General features: G+C 40.2%; 5 protein-coding genes across 8 annotated transcripts in view; 2 read left to right on the top strand and 3 right to left on the bottom strand.

The window, feature by feature from the left end:
- Galphao (G protein alpha o subunit) overlaps nt 1–6,298 on the top strand; it is a 42,212-nt gene extending 35,914 nt beyond the window's left edge. For both annotated transcript variants that reach the window (XM_064692991.1, XM_064692993.1), the window contains 3 exons: nt 1,482–1,611; nt 1,687–1,840; nt 1,910–6,298. In XM_064692991.1, coding sequence (XP_064549061.1) covers nt 1,482–1,611; nt 1,687–1,840; nt 1,910–2,097 — 472 coding nt within the window. In that variant the 3' untranslated portion in view covers nt 2,098–6,298. The remainder of the gene's footprint in view (nt 1–1,481; nt 1,612–1,686; nt 1,841–1,909) is intronic.
- Nucleotides 1,467–10,810, bottom strand: LOC135435781 (putative ATP-dependent RNA helicase BoYb). The gene is made up of 6 exons (XM_064692999.1): nt 10,703–10,810; nt 9,810–10,649; nt 9,297–9,749; nt 7,699–8,508; nt 7,541–7,637; nt 1,467–1,606 (listed from the first exon to the last, which is right to left on the bottom strand). The coding sequence occupies exons 2-4, from the start codon at nt 10,647–10,649 to the stop codon at nt 7,861–7,863; spliced, it is 1,941 nt and encodes a 646-aa protein (XP_064549069.1). The 5' UTR covers nt 10,703–10,810; the 3' UTR covers nt 1,467–1,606; nt 7,541–7,637; nt 7,699–7,860.
- Caf1-105 (chromatin assembly factor 1, p105 subunit) lies at nt 10,699–13,228 on the bottom strand. The gene is made up of 2 exons (XM_064692989.1): nt 12,550–13,228; nt 10,699–12,493 (listed from the first exon to the last, which is right to left on the bottom strand). The coding sequence occupies exons 1-2, from the start codon at nt 13,137–13,139 to the stop codon at nt 10,789–10,791; spliced, it is 2,295 nt and encodes a 764-aa protein (XP_064549059.1). The 5' UTR covers nt 13,140–13,228; the 3' UTR covers nt 10,699–10,788.
- On the top strand, nt 13,205–14,337 carry LOC135435775 (peptidyl-prolyl cis-trans isomerase-like 3). The gene is made up of 3 exons (XM_064692996.1): nt 13,205–13,380; nt 13,452–13,688; nt 13,741–14,337. Exons 1-3 carry the CDS (start codon nt 13,378–13,380, stop codon nt 13,984–13,986), a joined length of 486 nt encoding a protein of 161 aa, XP_064549066.1. The 5' UTR covers nt 13,205–13,377; the 3' UTR covers nt 13,987–14,337.
- whd (carnitine O-palmitoyltransferase whd) lies at nt 13,997–23,593 on the bottom strand. Of its 3 annotated transcripts, none has more exons than XM_064692986.1 (8): nt 23,436–23,593; nt 17,735–17,903; nt 16,732–17,669; nt 16,330–16,668; nt 15,849–15,914; nt 14,979–15,360; nt 14,553–14,912; nt 13,997–14,495 (listed from the first exon to the last, which is right to left on the bottom strand). In XM_064692986.1, exons 2-8 carry the CDS (start codon nt 17,873–17,875, stop codon nt 14,373–14,375), a joined length of 2,349 nt encoding a protein of 782 aa, XP_064549056.1. In that variant the 5' UTR covers nt 17,876–17,903; nt 23,436–23,593; the 3' UTR covers nt 13,997–14,372. The 3 variants fall into 3 exon arrangements, with proteins under 3 accessions (XP_064549056.1, XP_064549058.1, XP_064549057.1); XM_064692988.1 differs by lacking the exon at nt 15,849–15,914 and adding an exon at nt 15,623–15,682 and having other exon boundaries at nt 23,436–23,592; XM_064692987.1 differs by lacking the exon at nt 23,436–23,593 and adding an exon at nt 20,225–20,402.
- Nucleotides 23,594–23,625: the final 32 nt, after the last annotated feature.

Below are 23,625 nucleotides of genomic sequence, written 5' to 3'. Positions count from 1 at the left end.
TATTTTAGCCACCCCTTCTCCCTCTATGGTTCTTAGATGACCCATATATCCTTGGTCTTGCCATACCATTGATAGAGTCCTGGTGAACCTAAATGTCTAAATTCGTGCAAAATTTGCTCGGAAATGTGCCAGAAACATGAATGTATGCGGTTTTTTCAGCCGTACCAGCAGCAGCCCTTTCTCCCTCTATGGTTCCTAGATGACCCATATATCCTTGGTCTTACCATACCATTGATATAGTCCTAGTGAACCTAAAGTTCCAAATCCCAACAAAATTCTCTTAAAACTTTATCCACAATTAAATTAAGGTTTAAAAATTAACGGTTGCAAAATACCATTGCTCTGGGACCGGCCGTTAGCTTTCATTTTCAAACCAAAATTCAGCTGAAATACCAGGCGAACAGAAATGCCCAGCAGGTAGATGCACAAAAAATTTTAATTTAACAGACCACTGTTAATTAGCAGCTGTTAATAAACAGAGCACTGTTAACCAGCAGCTGCTTCTGTTACCTAACATACCACTGTTAACAGCTGCTGCTACAAAGGGGGCGTTAGATTTAAACGAAAATTTGGCAAAAATACCAGGCGAACAGAAATGCCCAGCAGGTAGATGCACAAAAAATTTTAATTTAACAGACCACTGTTAATTAGCAGCTGTTAGTAAACAGATCACTATTAACCAGCAGCTGCAGCTGTTACTGTTAACAGCTGCTGCTACAAAGGGGGCGTTAGATTTAAACGAAAATTTGGCAAAAATACCAGGCGAACAGAAATGCCCAGTAGGCAGATGAACTAAAATTTGTTTGAATGAAAAATTGCATTGCATAGCAATATTTCTGCACCGTTTTCGTGCGCATTTTGCAGGGATTTCGTGCTTTAGGTTCACCAGGACTATATCAATGGTATGGTATAACCAATGATATATGGGTCAACTGGGTACCATCGAGGGGGATGGAGCTATTTAAGGGGGGCGGCTGAAAGAAAAAGCATTCATATTTTTTGACCATTTCGGTCATTTAGGTTCACCAGGACGATATCTTTGGCATGGTACAACCAAGGATATATGGGTCATCTAGGAACCATCGGTTTTGATTGTTTGTGCGCCAGGGGGGCAGATATTACAAAAAAAACATAAAACAGCAGTTGTTCTTTTGAAAAACGAAATGGTCATATCCCGGCCAAATAAAGCCCGATCCTGGGCGCGCTGAACTCGTGGAGGTTAATAGGATTTACATTTATTTGGTAGTTGAGAATCATTTTATTTTATTTAGGAATTAATTTATCGGGGAAGTCTGCAAAATACGACAATCTGAAAAGATAAAAACATAAGAATAAAAAGTTATAGATAAGAAACAACTATGATTAAAACTTTCAATGGATGTAGGCCATTTAAAAATCGAAAATCGTACGCTTACGAGAAGAAGAAATGTAGAAACATTCATGTTTTGTTTTGCTAACTCAAATGCCACGCCTCTTTGCAGATTGTTTGATGTGGGCGGCCAGCGATCTGAGCGCAAGAAATGGATACATTGCTTTGAGGATGTGACAGCGATTATATTCTGCGTGGCGATGTCCGAATACGATCAGGTCTTGCATGAGGACGAAACTACGGTAAGTAAAAATAAAAGTTATTATTATTTGTACAAATCGAAACTAAGAGGAAAATTTCACTCGAATTAAACGCAGAACCGCATGCAAGAGTCCCTGAAACTGTTCGATTCCATTTGCAATAATAAATGGTTCACGGATACGTCGATTATACTGTTCCTGAACAAAAAGGATCTGTTCGAGGAGAAGATACGCAAGAGTCCGCTGACAATTTGCTTTCCCGAATACACAGGTAAGTGTACTTAGAATAAAGTGGAAGATTTCATATGATGCTAATTGATTTGTATTGCATTGAATTTAGGTGGCCAGGAGTATGGCGAGGCGGCTGCGTACATTCAGGCCCAATTCGAAGCGAAAAACAAATCAACCTCGAAAGAAATCTACTGCCACATGACGTGCGCCACAGACACCAACAACATTCAGTTTGTATTCGATGCTGTCACCGATGTCATCATAGCAAACAATCTGCGCGGCTGCGGCCTGTACTAAGACGTGATGGCGGGGCTAAACGGGAACCGTTACGGTATTAAAAAAACAAAACAAACAAAAACAAAAAACAGAAAAAATTTATGAAAAATAATAACAAAAACAAGAATAATACAGCGCGGGAGCACAACAACCCACCAGCATTGATCAAAAAAGCAAATGATGATAGAACCAACACAACAAACAAAACACACACACACACACACAAACACACACATACACACCAAGCAAAAGCAAAGCCCAAAGAACTTTTATTTGTTGTAACACACAAACACACACTCACTCCGAAGAGTATGAGAATCTGTATGTGCTTAAAATATGATTGAGAATGAGAGTTAGTTGATGGAGGCAGCTGACTAAAAGAGAAGAGTATAAAAAAACGTAAAACATTGACAGAAGCAGAAATTCAAGCATATTGAAGAGCATTTCCTATATTTGCTTTACATTTGCATCATGCAAAGCTACATGTATGACATGAAACGCACACACAACAAACACAACAAACACACACACGGACGCACAAACAAACGCATAACGCAAGCATTAATGCATAATATGTAGTTGTTGTTTGGTCTGAATAATTTTATAGAATTTCATAATTTATGTGTAGTTTAGTTTCTCGTGTATTTATTGAAACAAAAACTAAAAGAAAACAAAACAAAAAGCAAAAAACAAAAACAAACAAAAATTTAAACCAAATGAAAAGTAAAGAATTGAACAAAGTATATACATATAAATATATGTATACACATGTATAACGCATATATGCCGGCATCTAAGTATATAAATATTATATTATATATATATATTAAATGTTTCCTGTTGCAATCTCTTTGAAATTATTCATACCATCAACGCTGCATTTCTCATGCTTGTTTAGGCTTAAGTTCAAAGTTTACAAACTCTCTGCGCGAATTAAACATGCAACAAGAATAATAACAAACAAAGTCCCTGGGCAATGAATTAGCAGAATGCGTATAAATATTATTGAAAGAAAAGTAAAACAAAAACATAAACAACAAAAAAAAAACAAAAACACAAATTTAAAAATAATACTTAAAGCATAACGTAATGATAAAGCAAATGAACAAACCAAAAACAAAACAAAATTAACATGAAAAAAACGTAAAACTCTAATATGTAAGGCCTAATTTAATACAAAAAAAAAAAAAACAAAAACAAAACAAAAGAAAACCGGACAAAAATGAAAGGAAAACTCTCTTAACTATTTGTATTTACTATCAAAAATTGCGAACTCGATGCAGCCAGCCAGCCAGCCATAATTCGATTATATAGATCGATGTAAATTGTAATTTGTTGAAATTTGCGTGTGTGTGTGTATAGCATATATGCCATATACCATATATAGAAGGAATCGAGAATCGAGCTGAAGCAGCTACAAATCGCACGCACACACACACATACACACACACACACACACACACACACACAACGCACAAACACGCAAAGACGCGCACACACACACACACACACAGCCACACAAACTAACTTTAATTTTTGTACACTAATTTATTGTAATTAATATAATTTTGTTGCATTTATAAAGCCACATACGATTGTATCTTTTATAATATGTAATTCAATTCAAAACTTAAAACACAGAGAAACTCGCAATAGAAACTGAGAAATATAGGAAGGAAACGGGAGGAAAATCTCAACAAAAAAAGAAGAAAAAAAAACAAAATAGAAAACAGTTCATTGTAAAACGCATTGTATGTAATATTTATAAAGCATATACATACTATATATAATAATAATATTAATAATAATAATATTAATTGTAACATTTATTGTATTTAGTGAATGGCATTTAACACTGTGCGGTTGCAGCTGTTAATTTTGTTTAGACTTATTTATACACACTTATTAATGTATTTATGCATATGCAACTTCTTTAATGTATGTATGATTGTGCATTTTGATTTTACACAATGAATTTATAATTGTTATTTTATAGTATTTTTGTATATTATACAGCAGCTCTCTCTCCTCTCCTCTCCTCTCCTCTCTCTCTCTCTTTCTCTGTCTCTCTTCCTACGCTCCTCTCTACTCCCACTCTCTCTCTAGCTCCAAATTCCTTTCCCCCCCTTATATACTAGTATGTTTTTTGCAGTTTTGTGCTCTTGCTCTATGCGAAATCCATTTATGTTTTATAGTTTTTAAGCCTTATTTATGTAAAACACATGCAACACGCAACTTAAACAAAAACAACAAGTTAGTACGTTTATTAGCAAAATAAATATCATTTAACATTTTGAAAACAATTGACAAAGTATCTCATAAACCAAAATACACTTGATACAGAACAACAAAAACCAGTGTGTAAACTATGCAAAAGTTGTTGAACAACGCATTTTTTCGTAGATACTTGTGCAGTTACATTGTGTATCTACGAGATACGAGATACTTTTGTAGTTGAATGCCATATTATGAGCAGTTTTCTAAGCATACCTACCCCATGCCCATGCAATTTGACAACAACCGAAATTAAACAAACCCAAAAAACACTCCTTAAACCTATCCAAAAACCACAAAAAAAAACAACCACAACAAACACTGTAATATTTATCGTATGTACTTTCCATTCAAATTGTAAAATTCTACCAAAATACAAAAAAAAAATTTAAAAAAAATCATTTTCAAATAAAAACTATTTATTCAAAAACAAAACAAAACAGCCAAACTCTTTATTCTACACATTTCTCTTGCAGCTGGTTAAATGAGCTGCATTAAATTAGACAACTAATTTTATTGGATGCTGCTATTGTCCCAGGCAAGGCAAACACACACACACACACACACACACAATACCCGACACACAACACAACACAACACACACTCACAGCGCATTTTTACAAGCAAAAAGAAAGAGTATAAAGCAAACCGGTGTGAACTCTGCTAAGTTGACTAAACTGTATGTAATTATATATAAAAATTATGAATATATTTATTGAAAATTTAATTCAACCGAAAAAAAGAACAACAAATATTTGTAACTACAACTGATGTAATTTATAAACATAATAAAAAAGGGAAACTCACAAGAACTTATTCATTTAACTATTAAAATAAAAAAAACTAACAAATAAAACGAGCGATCTTTATATAAATAAAATATATATATACATACATATATATAGTGAGAACAACAAACATACACATATGTACTATATTTTTCTCGAAAATTATGTAACTAACTGCATAATCATGAAACATACAAACAAGACTTTCACTATTTTATTTTTTTAAATACTCATGCAAAATGACTATAATTTTTCTTCAAACTTAAGAATCATCTAGCTCAACTTTGTAACTCTACAAAATAAAAACTACAATTTACATAATACATAATAGTACATATACAAATAAACAAAATACAAAATACGTATGCATATACCATACTTCGTCAAAACAAAACAAAAAACAAATAATAATAAACATTTTTGCATATTTGCCATAAACAGAAAACAAAAAGTCAACTTTACATAAAGTAAATTAAAACTTCAACTCATATAGCAAACATATTTCATATTTTTCTAAAAAAACGCTCATACAACTTTTTGCTCCAATATGTAACACACACACACACACACCCACACACACACTCACAAAGGACGCACCACTACTACAGTGAAAAAAATTAACTATTACTTTAATAGCAGTTAAAATTTATAAGATGCAAAACCAACTTTGATTTGTGGAAAAATTTAAAAAAAAAACATACCATATATAATTATATACAAATTATAATAAACTTAAATGAGAAACAACTCAACGCATTGGAAATAACAACAAAAACAAAAAGAATGTTGAAGTTTGTAAAGAGCTGGTGGAGATTGGCTAGCGGAATATGGAACCAGAGTTTATAGGTAGACAAACTTTAGATGTTGTATCTAAATTTTTTAGCCCAATTCGAATTGCTTTTGTTGTTCACCTATAAACACAGTAAAGCAAATTATAATTTCCCATGTTTAATCTCTTTAACGAAGAGAACAACTTTTATCATATTTCTAATGTATTTTGTCCCATGAATTTACAATTTTATAAATTCAGAGCGAGCTAAACGAAGTACAGAAATCAACTTTTTGCATTCCTCGTGTACGAACTATGTATGAACCAAGCCCTTGAGCAGCAGTTTTTAAATGTGAAACGAGCAAGTAAGCAAATGAAAAAAGAAAACAAACATGTGAAGAAGATATAAACAAATTACTACTAACTTGACATAATAAAATCGAATCGTTGAATTACAAATTTAATATAAATTATAATTATAATACAAGAAAAACGATTACAAAATAAATGAAAAATAAACAAAACAAAATGTTTGTATGTAAAAGAAACTCAAAATGTTAGATCATCTAAAATTTAAATAAAAATTAAATTAAAAAACACACAAGCTTTGCACACATTTCCATTTGCCTTCTTTACCACAACACTTTTCGAACGAAGAGCTTGTGAATCTAAAGCACACAACATTTTTTCTAGTTTAAAGATCATTTCATTAATAAAGATTCTCTCTTCAAAGTATGATTCGACTGTAACCCAAAGACGTTGGATTTGTAGCAGCTCAGAACAGGACTATTAAGAGGCAATTACAGCTGTTCAGGATTGCCTCTCAATTTTATTAAAGACAGAGATCTATCCAGAAAATATATCCCCAAATAGTTCTATTCCGAAACATTAAATGGACTTACTCCAAGAATAACAATGTATTACATTGCAAAACGATTTGGGTCAAAATTTAGATTTTAATTTTTGATTTTTTGATGCCAATCGATAGTACTGATCCTTACGAGTCCAAAATGGTATAAAATTACCAAATTGGACATTATTTGGCCGAGATATTCCAAAAAATCATCAAAAAAGGTTGACGCTACAAGCAAGCGGTTTTCGGCCAACCACTTTTTTTAACACATCGATTTTTAAAATGTTTGAATGCCAATTGATAATATGGATCCTTACGAATTCAAAAAGGTATAACGTTTCAAAATCAGACGATATTTACCCGAGATATTCAAAAAAAATCATCAAAAACGTTTTGATTTTCGAACCGACCCCGATTTTGAAGAGAAACGTGATGTAACCCCTTGCCTTTTGGTCGATTTGGGTCAAAATTTACGTTTTCATATTTTTGATGCCCATCGATAGTACTGATCCTTACAACTCCAAAATGGTATAAAATTCAAAAATCGGACATTATTTGGCCGAGATATTCCACAAAATCATCAACAAATTTTAACTTAACAAAGCGAATCATTTTTGGACAACAGCTTTTTTTTAACCCTTCGACATCAATCAATTCCCTTAACACACTCGAGTGCTGAACGATATTTTCATTAAGGCTCTAACATTTGCACGTTGAATACGTTCACATGCGAATATGATTTAGCGTAATTCTATGTATAAAGATATCAAAATCACTTACCTTTTCGTATTCGCAAATAGCAGGACGATCGATGAGAATTCAAAGGCTTCCCCGAACATTTCACATTTTCCCGAGGCAGTTGTAAATGACGTATAAACTGGAATATAAAATCATCATTAGTGTTTTTTAAACGAGCATTCTTATATATTTATGCTTACAAAATTGAAATTCCCAATATCGCGATTTTTCGAGTTAATATCTAGTTAATATGTTTAGAAAGCGATTTAGATCTTGTCCTCAGCATCATTTTTTGGCAGATTTTTGTTTTAATTATAGTATATTCTTTTAATGTTTAATTAATTACTTTCAGGTAACCGATGTTAGCTGGCAACTGTTTTTACTAATTGCTGCAAACGTTGCTTTGCATTGGAATCAAACTTGCCCAGGCATTGCAGCTGCTCCTCATAGCTAACTTTCTCCAGTTGCAGTCCACGAATATTGTCCACGAATATTGTGTGAGCTAACGTAGAGACCACATTTGCTTCATAGATGCCATCGGGATGCAGTAGCTCAGCAATTGGCTGAATGTCGCTGTACTGCCATATCTCCTCGCCATTGTAGGGCACCAAGCCAATCAGACGCACATCCAGGGCCAATGGATCGATTTGCTGCCAAGTCAGCGGACAGACAAGCAGCACCGACACCTTCGCATGGCAGATGACCGTATTTAAGTCCAAATGCTTGACGCGCACAGTCATATTTTGATATTGCTGGGGAGTAGCAGAGTCAGCAGGTGGCACAAAAGTAACACACACACGCTCATACGAGTTGGCGGCTATTTGGCGCACACAAGTCTGCTGCAGCTCTTGAGGATTGGGTGCCACACAATGCTCCGGCATGGCATAATAGCTAATCAATTGTTGCTGCAACTCCGCATACTGTTGCTGCACAGGCAGCGTGTGCCACGAACTTTGAGCTGTTGCTCTATGTGCCACCAAACGCGCCGCAAAGTGGGAGGGTGTGCAGATCTGTAAGCAATATAGGGAAATTCATAATAATCCTGCAACTATAGGTTGATAGATTTCTAAATATAATTCTCATAATTTTAAATACTATACTCGAGTATAATTGGATTTCTCAGAAGAACATTTTGCTTATAAGACTCTCAAGTATATTTTTTTTAAATTCTTATCGTAGCCCTATATATTCTGGACTGTTCCAAATTTTATAATATGTCCAAACCTCGACTGCAATTTATTGATTTTATGAAAATGCTGGAGGATTTCGAGAAATAAACCTTATCAGCGTTTGATGTACGAGAATCCACATCAAAATTTGAAATCTATAGTTTCTATAGTCACTGAGATCGATGCGGTCATACAGAGGGATATAAAGACATACATGGCCATATTATATTAAATAGTCCAAGAATAATTATATATATATTGTGCTGGGCCAGGCTCCCTTCTGGCTAAGCCGACTATACTTATGAGTCAGGGTAAAACATAAGTATATTGTCAAACTATCCTCGAACATCTTGGTAGATATCAGTAACCCTTACGTAAGCCGCTAAGACTGGGTATTCACGCCTAAATGTTTGAGTTAACTAACATTCGCTGCGAAAGACGTTTAATTTGTAATTATCTCTGCGATGACCTTGTAGACGCCTCATCGACCTGGCCTTAACCCCGCCACCTAGGTACCTTTCACTAGTTCAGTTCTTGTCGTTTTTCTCCTGCTTAGTTTTCCAGAATATCATAAAAATTCCATCCTTTAACCCTCATAACCCTTTTTCGTGCTCGTTCACTTAGCTCACCTTGAGCAGCTGAAAGCGTATAAATCCCGCAGTTGGTACAGTCGCACAGCTCCTATCGACGTCTGCCAGCACATGACGATATTGGCAGGTAGGCGTCAGGCAATGGCCATGCAGCAACAACACCGGACAAATGACGCACTGACGCGCCACCAAGGACTGCAGCTGCGCATGCGTCGCAGCCAGCTTCTCATCGATGGGCTGGCCATGTTGCTGCATGAACTCCATCAGCTGAGGCAACATTCGTTGACTCTGCTTATTCAGCAGAATGAGGGACTGCAGCTGCTGCTGGTTTGTGGTGGACAAAAGTGCATTGGGTATTTGAGTTTTAAGGACAGCGAAACGCTTCCTAAACTGACTCCAAGTGGACGGCATGTTGAAGTGTATGAGAGACTGAACGTTGTCCACAAGCAACTCGGGCGCATGTGCGCGCAGCAACAATATTTGGCCCGTGTTCTATGAAAATAAAAAAATATATTCAATCGGTTAAAGTTTTATTAGCCATTTGTTATTTACCTGCCGCTGCCAGCGGTCCAGGCGCGGTTTATCACCTCGTCCGCGATGCAAAATGCAATCATCCTTGGGCAGTTGCTGTTGTAGCTCCTGGAAATCCGTTTCACTGGCGCAGTAAATCAGCGTGCGTTGTTTTTTATATGGCTGCTGCTGCAGGTAGTCCATTAGCTGCTGCATCTGCTGTGCCCCGCTGTTGCCCAGCTCCACTTGCAGTTGCAGGCCACCATAGACGGCTGCCTCCAGCGCTTCCTGCAGCAGCACCAGCGGCTGCTTGGCGTGCTGCAAAAGTTGTTGCATTTCTGCAGCCAGCCATAGTCGCGAGGTCACCACGAGTTGCGGCTTGCTGCACAGCTGCCAGAGCGCCAACTCGAGCGCCTGAAAGCAGCTGCCGCCATAAGCCTGCAGCCGGTCCAGCTCGTCGAAGACAATACAGTCCAAATGCGCGTCTGTTAGCAGCTGAGGCGTCTGTGTCATCAAAGCGCTTAACTCCGCTGTGGTCGCAATCAACAAGCAGCTTCGCTTGGACAGTAGCTGGGCTGCTGCCTCCGACTCTTCTGCCGCACAAATAAGGTCCTGTCGGCTGTCCAACTGCTTCTCAAATTGCGCGCGCAGCTGCAACAAACGTTTGCGCGTAGCCACCAGCACAAGGATCATATGCTGCTGTCTGCTGCTGTCGAGCTTGTATAGCTGGCAAAGTGGCTGCACGTACTCGTCCAACGGGCGCTTGGCTGCATCGATTAGCAGCAGTGAATCCCCGGCAAGTATTTGTGTGGTGAGCACATTCTGCTTGGAACTGCTAACCGCCTGCTGTGCATGTGCCAGACTAAATGCATGGTTGTCCATCTGGAAGGCAGGAAAGTCATAATCGTGCTGTGTCATCAACTTTCATCTGTTACCGTCTGTGTGTGTGCGTTTTATTTAAATATAATAATGGATATAAATGTGTTAAGGCTAAGCTAAATCTGTCGTATTCTAAACAATTCTACTCTAAAAGTTTCTTTTTGGACTTGGGCGTCGAAATGGTGCGCAAGGATACGCGTCGTGGCGTCTTGGCGTTCGGCGTGGCAATCGACGTCGTAGCCGTTGCAACGGGCGCGACGGGTGCTGCTGCCTTGACTGGCGTGCCCGTCTCCTCTTGGGTATCCTCGTAGACCAGGCGTATATCCTCGGTGCGCTCACAAGTCGCCTCGCTGATGGCCAACTGCGTCTCTTTGTCCTTTTTCGCGTCCGCCTCTTTGCTGGGCGATTTCTCCTTTGTAGACGCTGGCAGCGGACTTATGCCATCCATGGCCAGCGGCCAAGCGTCCATGGCTTCCTCGACGACCATGGGCGCATTCACGACAGGCGCTTCGATGAGGACGCGCGGTGTGCGTCGCACAGCAATGGGCGTGGCATGTTTGGCGGGCAGTGATTGGGGCGTTTGCGTGTTGTTGTTGCTGCTGCTGCTGCCCGGCGTTCGCGGCTGTCTGCGCACCTGTATGGGCGTGGCTGGCCTACATTTCTTCTCCGGCGACTCGAACTTCTCATCCGAGCTGATGATCTCCTTATCAATCACAGCTTCGATGGGCTTATGCAGCACCCCAAGCGGCTTCTTAGGCATGTTCTGCACAGATTCTCCATCATCGCTGGCCTTGCGTTTGACGGCAATTGCCTTCGCCTCAGTGACAGCAGCAGCAGCAGCTGTGGGCGTGGCTTCTGTGATTTTGCGCGGCGAACGGCGTATTGCAATAGGTGTGGGCTCCGGCACTTTGCGAGGCGAGCGTCTGAAGGCAATGGGCGTGGGCTTCACATCTGTTTTGGACACAGGCTTGGGACTGCCCGCGGAGGTTGCCGAGCTGCTACTCTGCAGCGATGAATCGTTCTCCGCTTCCAAGTCGGTTTCTCCATTTTCTTTACACTCATTTGCTCTGCCTTCGCCGAGCTTGTGTTTCGTCTCAATCTTATTGGGCTTGGTTTTCTCCTGCAGCGGTCGACGCCTGGCGGAGTCATCTGCCGAAGTTTTTCGCAACTTTTGTCTCTTCATTTTGCGATGGCGATGATGATGATGATGATTCTCCGATGCCTTGGCAGCAGCGCACAGCACTGCAGCCATTTCTTCATAGCGCTCGCCCAGTTCGTTTTCGGCAAAGGTCAACAGGGAACAAAATCCATCGGTGCTGGAGACGATTAGCACATTGCCATCATTCGACCAGGTCAGATCGGTTAACCGCGTGTAATGTATGTTGGAGACAATGGCAAACGGCACCGGCTGTTGCGTATCGTAGAAGAACACCGAGTTCTTGGTTGCCACCGCATAGATCATGCGATATGGGAGTGTTATAATGGGCGGATTTTTGTCCGCATTGTACGGTCGCAGACGGTACAGCACGGGTGAGCAGCGCACCGCCACGGTGTATTCATTGGGAAAGGGCAGCACAAAGGCAGGTTTACTCAGATCGTAGCGACTGTAACCATAGGTGGTATTCGTAGGCTTCATCACTCCATCGTAATCCGTCACGCCAGCGGGTGTAAGCAACAGTTTGCCGTCAGGCGTAAAGCAAAGTCGCCGGAAGAAGGTTTGCAGCGTGCCATCGTGATATAAGCGTATACTACGGCCGTGCAGCTCATGTCCTTCCTTAACGGGCAGCGTGGATTTGCTGACACGATGCAGCACACGTCGCGTATTTGCATCAAAAACGCGCAAATGCCTGCAAGGATTTTGAAATAATAAACAAGCCGCTTTGAAGTTTAGACAGCCACTCACCTATCCGTGCTCATGGTGGCTATGAACTGATTGCACGGATCCCAGGCGACGCCTTGCACATAGCCCTTGTGATCATCCAATATAGCCAGAGACTTGCCCTTGTGCACATCCCATAACATGGCAGTGTTGTCCACAGAGCCGGAGACTAGAAACTGCGAATTGGGCGCCCAACTCAAGTCGTAGACATCCTCCCGATGGCCACGCAACACTTTCAACGTCAGCCACACTTCTCGATCCTGTTCACAGTTGCCATCAGCATCCACAATGTTGACCACTTCGTGCTCCGCTTTCTGTTTCCATATAAAGATAACACTTTCGTCATCGCCAGATGCGAGGAGTTCTCCATTGGGTGACCAGCGCACTGTATTAACCGCACGCTGATGCCTCGCCAAGTCCGCCGCCAGTTCCAGTTCAACGCCCTCGCCTGCTTCGCCTTGGTTTACGTACCAAATGAGAACGTGTGCATCGGTGCCGCCCGAGGCGAGGCGACACATCGTAGGTGCACTTAGGCCCAAGCCGTTTGTTTGTATATCTACACTTAGCACCGGGTCACGATTGTGCCAAGAGATTTCGGGTATTTTGCACTTCATTCTAACTTATTTAATAACTTACTTAGTGTTATTTTTCTACGAAGAATGCTGACTTCGCGCCCAAAACTCAGACAGCGATGTGAACTACGAGAAAAACATCGTTGCATTTTATGGTTGGCAGACTCATCGATAACAGAAACACAACACAGCTCTGCGCCTATGTAAGCGATATATATCGCACGGAATAGCAGCTAACTTAACATCTTTCGAAGTCGAAATTCGGATATCAGCTGCTAAAATGGTAAACAAACGCCGCGTTTTACTAAATTTTACTTTTTTTCACATATTTGATCACATATTCACATATTCCAGTCAGTAACGCTGCACACCGACGTGGGCGACATTAAAATCGAGCTCTTCTGCGAGGCCTGCCCCAAGGCCTGCGAGAATTTCTTGGCCTTGTGCGCAAGTGACTATTACAGTGGCTGCTGTTTCATACGGAACATCAAGGGATTTATTGTGCAAACCGGCGATCCAACAAATACGGGCAAGAATGGACAGTCTATTTGGGGGACCAAGTTCGATGACGAGTTTAAAGAAACAATAAAGGTACTTAAATAGATAATACTCACAATACATATTACAAAACGCGTGGTTTTAGCACACAGACAGAGGGATGGTCTCCATGGCAAATAATGGTCCCAACGCGAATGCTAGCCAGTTTTTTATTACGTACGCTGCGCAGCCTAATCTGGACTTGAAATATACGCTCTTTGGACGTGTCATCGATGGCTTCGATGCGCTTGATGAGCTGGAAAAACTGCCCGTAAATCCAAAAAACTATCGTCCACATGTCGACAAGAAAATCAATGGAGTAACTATCCATGCAAATCCGCTGGCAGCGTGATAAATGCGGATCGGGATTGCATTAGTTAATGCACTATACATATATATTTATATATTTTTTAGCCTTAAGTTACAATGATGTTTTTTCTTTCATTTACAAACTAATTAATTGAGAAACAGCAAATTGTGCAAAAGCTGCTAAAACTAGATCTTAAAAATCAGCCAAGTCGTCACGAATTTTTCTTTTAGTTATATGTATACATAAGATTGCATTGCTCATTTCGCGTGGATTTTGATTTAAAACGTTTTCTCCGAACACTTTTGCACTTATATTGAAAACTTACAATAGACAATATGTTTGATGATTGTTAAAACGAATAACTAGAGAAGTAAAAACAAATGCTAACAAGAATCTCGCAAGAGTTTCACTACAATTAGGACTATGCATTATTTGGAGACGCCATTTGTGAGAGACTTGGCGGGCTTCGGATGATCCTTCATGTGCTGCTCAAACATGCTGCGAATGTCAGCCAGAGCTTGGGAAATATTCCTAGAAAATCGGTGCACATCCTGAAATGAGATTTAGGTTTATATTTATTTTTACTTGAATAGCAATTAATCGCATACCGTTTGCGCACACGTGGTCTTCGCTGAGATATGGAAGAATATCAAATTTTCACCGGCTATAATATAGGAAACGCCATAACCATCATCGGCAACGGGTCCAAAGCCACCGCCGGCGCTAATGCAATTCGGGTGCTTCTTCAAATCCATTTTTGGAGTCTGGCCATGTGGCGTTTGACTAGTGGACAGGCGCCAGGGTTCGCTGAGCACCTCATTCAGGAAGGGCGAATCCACTTCCAGGTACTTTGAGACGACATACAAACAGAACAGATGACGATCAATGCCACGTCCGCACATGGCGTCCTGATAGCCCAACTGATGGCGATCGCAGGCTTCCTTCAGCAGCTGCACTCGTTCATCGTTCTGAAATAAATATAGAAATCATGCGCGTTATTATAGCACGGATTCCATTGCGGAATATTAACCTACCGTTGTGCTCGGATCCTCCATGGCCTTTACCCACGCAGCCGACTCTATGGTGCAGGGCCGCACTGTTTCAGTGCGTCCCTCGCGGAACAGGCGCGTCATGGAGGCTTCATACGTCAGCGAGAAGCGCCCAGCATCGCGATAATAGGCCAGCTGCAGGACCATTTGAATGTAGGCATCCGGCGACAGACGGCACTTCTTCATGAAGCCCTTGCCGTACTCCTGGTGCACCAGTATGCGCAGATCGACCTCATTGATCAGTTTCGTGGCACTGATGGTGGCCTCCTCGATCTGCGGTAGACACGGCTTTAAATCCCAATTAAGACGAGTGGGCGACGGCGGCGTAAACTCCGGTGTGCCCTTTGTATTGCCCGTCTCGTCATATCTGTTGGGGTTTTTCGATGAAATGCGATTAGTAGAGCATAATAAATCATGAATAAATAGTTTAAAGCATTCTTGGTTAGTCTGGTAAAACATGGTAAAAAATTAGGCATTACATTAGTGTACAGCTTTAGTAAAAGTACAGTTAACTACAGTTATGGAATAAATATGAAATAACTCTTATGGGTTACCGTTTCGAGTTACTTGTTTGATTCTTGATCGGTTAAGGGTTAACAATGACGTTTTAGTTTTAATTTTAGTTTTACCCTTCAATATCATCACCAAATATATATTCCCATAGATGTCCCATAACCGGTGCGTCGGCCCTATAATAAAAGTTATAAATACAATTGATTAAGCCACAACCAAGGTTAAAAGGAATATGATATGATAGAATCTGTACAACTTATACACATGTTTGTGTCTATAACAAGGCAGCTAACCGACACCAGCTAACGTAGAACTCTACATAAATATAGTCGGAGCATTTACCCGTCACTTTCAATATCATCAATGATCAGATTCTCCCACATGTGTGAGGCGATTGCAGCGTCCGACCTTTTTACACAATATTCAAAAATTGTATTTTATATAAATGAGAAAAAAAAACATTTGTCTTCGGGCTGCCGAATATAAAATAATCTTGCATACAGCATTATATTTTAATCTTAGCTAAACTACGTCGTTCTGTAGACCGTTCGATGTTGGTAGAGTAAAAATAAAAAATGTTTTATATTAGAATTAAATATTGAGATATATAAAATTGATTTCTGTTTGTTGTGAGGAGCACAACAAAAGCTGTAGTTGGCAAGTTTGCTCAGGATGTTTAAAAAGAAAACTGATTTTTATAAAGCAACTAAATACATTGTTTAGTCTAAGGATTTCTGATAGACGATCGGACGCAGCTTTATGTCATGAACGATAAATACACAAAAACTAAAAGCATTGTTTTATTTAAACATAAAAGACTTACCAAGTATGCTCGGCATTGAAGCCGACGCGTCCGTTGTTGCCCACGCAGACGGTGAAGCACTTGTCGAACCAACGATTGTAGCCATTGCCATGAAGCAGTTTCTTGCCAAATGAGTCCAGCAGCTCCGGACGATTTAGATCAAATTCGAAGGGCTCATCGTCCAGGGAGAGCACAAAAGCAGCGGATTCAATTGTGCGCAGCGAGACGTGGTTAATGCCCCGTGAAAAGAACGTGTTGCGTGCCTCAGCCCACTTGGAGCGATTCCAGGCAGTCAGAGCAGCCAAATGCTCCTCCCCCTCCAATGGAGTGGCCTTGGCCTCGAGTATCTCTTTGATTTGACTGTGGAGCAAGTAGAATTGAGTATGAAATATATGAATGGAAAGCAAGCAAATGTTGACTTACACTTGGAGCTCGCAGGGGCGCAGAATGCGTCCCTTGTAGTAGATAAGCATCTTGTAGTAGCAGCCCTTGTGCAGCACCACAATGTGGTTGGAGTCCCGATAGTGAACGATGCGATCCGTTTCTAGGCCAGGTACGCGCACCGTGTTGAAGGTGCGCTCATATTGCCAGGAGCAGAGCGGTATCATGCCCTGCACCATAATCGGCTGCAGTTCCTGATGCTCGATTAGACGCCTAAAGTTGAGCAGCAGCGAGATGACATTGGCGGCACGTGCCGCCTGATTGTTGGTGAGATTCATGAAGATGGCATCGGTGCCATAGAAATTGCTGTTCACACAGAGCGGACTGCGGCCGCGCAAATAGACATACTCCTCCCACCAATCGGAGACGTAGTTGGTGGACGTCCAGCTCTTCAGCAGAAGATATCTTTGCAATTTCTTGCCAATTGTCTGCTCAAACTCCTTGGCCAATCTTTCCATGCGCTCGTAGTTCTGGTCATCCAGCAACGGACGCACCGAGCGCAGATAGCGTGTCATTGTGTCATGCACTGAGGGCAACGGTAGGCGTGGCAGCGAACCCTGAAAACTGTACAGGCCGGGCTTATTCCAGCTGGAGAGCACACGCACCACGGCCACCCAGAGCATGGTGGGTATGGAGACACGACTGCCCGGCGCCCGCGACTCATACATCCAGCCCTTGTACATAAGCAACAGCTTCAGCGTGTAGCGCATGGTGAAGCAGATGGATAGCCAGATGGTAAGTGAGGCCAGGAAGCAGGCGCTGATCTGCCAGTTTATTGTGTTGCTGGGCAGATGCACCAGGATTCTGTTGGTCAAATTGAAGGGCGCCTGATAGCCCGCAAAATGCAAGCCCAGCGCAATGGCCGTGATCAGCCAGAGGCTTTGTATGTGCGCCGGATACACACCATTCCGAATGCCATTCTGGAAATGAATATAGATACTTAAATGCCGGATACGAAATTGCGAGGAATCTTTGATTGCCTTACTCTAGCACGCGCCACGCGTTTCTTCCAGGAGCGCACGCCCGAATTGAACACAAGATTGAGTACCTCGTGGTCATAGTTGATGTCGAAGCCCTCGTGCGTGATCGCAAACGAGAAGGCAACGGCGGCATGGGCTTCAGCCATACCTGCTGCTAATTTCTACCAAATGGCGCTGCGAATGAGAACAAATACCAGATACACGCACGGATTAGATTAGATAGGTGTTTTAATCATAAAATATATAGCTTGTACTATTTGCATCCATCACATTCGAGTACATTATTATTAAGTCATTAACTCTGCTTACGGATTTGGCCAATTGACTGCTTTTTGACTTAATTAATTAAACTGATAAGTGGAGCTTATCTGCCGAATCGCCAGGCAATCCGTATGATTCAGTGCACATTGCCTATGACTGGATATATTGCAAGCCACAACTGACCAACAATTATTTTCGATAAAATAACCTTATCTCAGCTTAACGGATATGAGGTAAGCCCTTTTGTTCTTGGGAGGTCCGAGGATGACAGCACATTTTAAATGGCAGTAATATTTATACATATCGCTTAACAATAATTATTGTCTCACTTGAATTTTTGAGAAGTGCGTAGAACGGCGATACTTAATAGTCAGTAAGAAAATCAAAATAAGAGAGAGGAGGAGAGTATAAGCGACAAAGAGAATAAAGTACAGTGGGAATAAAAGAGAACGCGTTCAATTGTGGGACTAGGACAAAGTGAAGATCAAGGTGAGAGACAATAAATGAGAAAATTATGTCGAGATGAAGATAGAAAGAGAGAAATGAAATGTAGCCATAGTGGAAAAATTATTAAACCATTATTTTACCCCATTTTATGTATTTTTATTCTTTTTGTGTTCTTAGTTAGTTCATTGAACTAATCATCACATATTTAATTATTTGTTCGCTTTTGTTTTTGTGAAAATGGGTTGCAAAATATTTACGAGTGGAGCTCTAGAGCATGGCATGTTTTAAAACAAACATAAAATGCACTTCAAAGTTAGCTGCGAATTAGTCTCAGTCGTTGTACTTTGATATTTCTCAGGCCTCAGGCAATTGTTTATTCTTTATTAATAATAGGGGTTACAAGGAACAGTGGGAAATGCGCTGCATACAATTGCGATGTCATAACAAGAGTGCCAATGTGCAATTGTCGATTGACGTCACCGAGAGCCTCTCGCGATAACCCCAAATATGGGCATAAGATGGCCCCCAGCTCAAAGAGTCTGTGGAGAATTGAAGGGAAGGGGCAATCATTAGCTATTGATTGTGCCAGTCGGTCTGTCTGTCTGTCTATCTGTCTGTGTGGAAATCAGTTCTATGGACACTTGATTGAAGCAATAACTGAAATGTAGCCTACAACAACTAATTGTAGAAGTAGAACCAAGCACGTACTTTGATTTATCAAGTGTTTTGCGAGAGCGGATTTAATAGCTATTTGCATTGTTTGAGTGCATACAAAGTGTTTATTAGAAATGTGTGTGTGTGTGTGTGTGTGCGAGTGTGTGTGCAATAATAACTGGTAAGTCATTTAGTTAATGAGTGGCTGTTATTAGCATCAAACTTAAAAAGTTGTTTTCTATCTAAGCACAGGCCTTGGCTTGAACTCGACCAGCCAAGAGCAGGCCGCAGCTGAAGGCCAATGCAGCAGCAATAATAAACGACAACAATATCAAAAAAAAAAAATAAAAATAAAAAAAGCGGCACACACAACAACAATAGTTTGTTATTTTTGTTTGACCCACTTTTGATTAGGCGTCTACGCGGCGTATGCGTTATATTTTTGCTAGACGATCGCTACCGGCTTTTAAATATTCATGTGTGCATTCATATATTATTATTATTTTGTGGTTGTTGTTTTGTTTGTATTTTAAGGGGACACAGCAAAGCGAAGAAATAAGTGTGTTGATGTTTTTGTTGTTGTTTGTCTTCGGTTTAATTTATTTAGCGCTGTGCACGAAGGTACAAAGTCCAATTTTGAAATTTTGTTTGTCTACGTTTTTTTTTTGTTCGCTTTTTGCCAGTCTATTTTTTTTACGATTATTTTTTCATCACAGCAGCTTTTTTGAGTACATTTTTAACCCTGTCTATAGCGCTTTTATATAACCAAGTAAAGCAGCCAAAAGAAAAAAGAAAACTATAAAAAAAAAAGGAAATCTCAAAACGCGCTGATAAGAGACGTGCTCATGTGCTGCCGCGCTTATCAGGCGCCTGCCGCACACTCGAAAATCCGAGAATATTTATAGAGGAAGAGGCATTTGTTTGCATGTGTAGAGAGTCTTGAAGTGGGACAAGAAACCGTGAAGAGAATGAAGGGAAAACAAATGCAACGCAAGCCACAAAAAATGCATAGAAATGCAGAAATATATTTTATTTATGTTTGTTTTTTCCCCTTACACTTTTTCGCTTTTGTGACCTTCAATTAGTTGGGGTGAAAAATGTAAAACGGCAAGAACAATTGCATAGAAACAAACCTTTGTGTGTGTGTGTGTTGAAATTACTAATCGGTTTAATTCAATTATACCAAGTAATTGCACTTTTCCTTTAAAACACGATATATAAAAAGCAAAAGCGAATTCCGTTAATAGTTTCTGTTTTCAGATACTTTGCGAGCGTTACGAAAATGGATGGAACGAATCGACTTGATCGCCTGAACGCCGAGCGTCAACTGATTGAGCTGCGTGGCGAGCGCAGCGCATGGGGTCTCGAAAAGCGAACAACCGTCGCGGCGGTCACCGGCTACTCAAACAGCTACAGCTACAGACACAGCTACAGATACAGATACTTTTACATCTATAGACACAGATACAGATACAGATATAGCTACAGTCAGACAGGCACATAAGACATGGCTAGCGTGTGTCTTTGCTGCGTCACAGCCAAGAACAAGAAAGAATGCTCTAGTTGAAAGTGCGCGACTAACAGATACCCTACACTCAACATCGTATACATATTGAAGTATCTATATACGAAAACTGATGTATCTAGCACCAATAATCTTTGAGATATACGCAAATAACCTAAGTGAAAAATCGATATTTTTAATTATCGATTATTTATTTTTCCCTATCGATATTTATTAGTTATCGATTACTTAAGGTGCGTATGGCATACGAAATATTATACTCTCTAGCTCTTATAGTCTTTGCGTTCGATGCGGCGAACAGACTGTCAGATTTATATGGTTACATGCATACCCTTTTTACACCTTTTGATTGGCTACAGGGTATAAAAAGGGGGGCTCGCAGCGCAGAAGAGCTACTGAGAGTCTCTTGACCGGCAAAACGCTACAAAATGTATCAATAGCTTTACATAGTACACGCAGATACATGTGTACGTAGATCTGCAAATATTGCCATGTGCATTTTAATAAATTGCCCTGAGGCGTTGCAGTCTCTCGCACACACACACGCCCACTTCTGGGACTGGGATCGGGAACCTGTCACTGACATATCTCTCCCGAGGCCCATATATCTATATATGTGTGTATGTAAGTATGTGTGTGGGCAACTATAAATATAAATCTATAGCATATCATTGAGTATGGAAGAGCGCGAGAAATGTAAATTGTTTTTGTCAGGTCTGTGGTTAGACGGGAATATATGGCGGGGCATATATAACATATTTATCGCACACTATGATTGAAATACTAAAACCAACAGACATGTTCAGCTTATTATTAGTATTTTTGCACTTTGAACTGTCGCCAGAGAGCATAGACATGCAGCGGAATATATAGGTTTATATCTCTTTATAATTGAAACCCGTTTCCCAGCCAGGCATAAATCATCTAGGTCTTGAAACAGACTATCTTTTTATACCCTGTAGCCGTACACTTATATTTAAAGATCTTTGGGAAAATTTATTACAAGACAATCGAATTGGTACAAAATGAATGGAAAATGTGCTGATAGACTACAATCACAGCATTATGTAGTAAATCGCACCTTGGGAAGGGTATCAAATCTTCGGCCACCGAAGATAGGCATTCTATCTTGTTTTGGTTACACATATAAACCTATATTTTAGTAAACACTCAATCAAAATTTTCCATTTGAAGAGTTTTTCATTTTTCCAATGGCAGAGCTACAAAATGAACCCCACGCCCTTGGGGGTTCAATTTTCATTCGAACTGATAGGGTTTTATTTTTATTTTTTATCAATAGTTTGCGCGTTTTGTATGCTTACACAAATGGTTTGCTTTGCTAGATCTGATCTTATAACGATAAAAATAGTTTTTTTTAAAGGTAGCAGCGATAAGATAGTGTTTTTATTTTTTATTATAATGTTTTTATCGCATTAGTGGCTTGTCTAAAGTTCAATTCATCATTGGGGTCTGCCAATATTCGCCAGTTCCATAAACTAGAACGCAATTACCGACGCGATAGGCCCCGGCAAGTGGATTGATACGCCTTGTTCTTAAGTACTGCCAAATTTTTACTACGGAGTAACCTTTTAAATTTCGTGACGCATTGAAATAGTCTAGTTGGCATTTAAGTGTAGACGAAAAAAGTTGGTTATCAGTCAAATTTGGTTTATCACACATTTATAACAGTCTAGCAGGTGATAAATCACCTTAATTCCCCCCTGGGAAATGGTGTTGAATAAGGGAAATTTGTGCGAATTAAGGAAATTTATGTTGTAGCCTTGACAGATCGTAAGCTTTATAATCGCACTATGCCAAAGCCGCAGCCGCAGCCACAGCGACAGCGACAGTAACAGCTACGCTTGCATATGGACTTTGAACTGTGAGCATAACATAAAATGCGCGAGCAACAGCGTCGGCGATTGAAGAGGGTGAGGGAACCAGTTTCGCGAATTTAAATCTGCCACGCGCTGTTTTATCATTCACTTGTGCCTGTTGAAGCAAGCCTAAGCCTATAAGTACACGCAAATTGATTGAAATTAAATACTACATTTTAAATATTCAAATAGAACCTTAATGCAAACTAATTAAACTTTGACGCAACAACTTGTTTTGATTGTTGTTTATGCATGATATTCACTTGAGCTCTCGCCGTTTGTTGTTGTCTTTTTCAATTAGTTCGTGAGACACACACACACACACATGCAGAGACAAACTCATTGCGACTCAGACATGCGCCCCCACACAACTGCACCTGCTTGAGTTTATGCATGTGTGTGTATTTTACAGATGTTTACAATGCTGTGCTTGAGTCTGTATATGTCGAAGAGCTTTCGCTCACCCACTCAACTGAGAGCGCGGCAAAGATTGGGTTTTGGACTTTGAACCTTGTTTAGCTGCGAGTTAAGAAAATAAAAAATAAATAAACAACAACAGCAACAGCCCAGCAACAAACTGTTATGTGTTGTAATAATTGTTTTTATATTTTCTCTCTCTGTTTTCCACAACAAGTTTCCAAGCGGCGGTATATACATACATATGCATATAGATATGAGCGGAAAATGGAAAAGAGGGGCTTGCTTGTGACCCAAATAACAGAAACAGGTTGAAGCTGTTGTTGTTGCTGGTATTAAGCAATGCATCACTGACTAGGTTGCTGGGCCAAAACGTAATTTTCACCTTAGCAGGCAGGTAAACGTGACCAGATACTAGTCAAGTCAAAGGTGAATGCACGGCGCCTGCGTGAGACGAGACGCCGTTTGTTTTCATTCTATTCTGTATACGTATTGCATATACATTTTTAGTTACATTTTACTTACTTATGTATGTGTATGTATTGTATTGAAAAGAACTCGTTTTAATAGCAGACGAAATACGCACGCTTAATCCAATTGCGCTTAAAATTGAAGCGGAACGAGCACATAAGACGCAAACAAACAAAAAAGCAAAATGTCGACAACGGCAAAGACGCGCGCGCAATGTTGTAAACGAGCCAACGACAAAAAAGAG

This window comes from Drosophila montana, unplaced genomic scaffold (genome assembly GCF_035044405.1).
Source record: "Drosophila montana isolate Dmon_TW-CO22-7 unplaced genomic scaffold, ASM3504440v1 contig_3699_1, whole genome shotgun sequence".
Lineage (NCBI taxonomy): Eukaryota > Metazoa > Arthropoda > Insecta > Diptera > Drosophilidae > Drosophila > Drosophila montana.
Note: the sequence above shows the minus strand (reverse complement) of the source record. Positions and strands in the feature narration are given on the sequence as shown.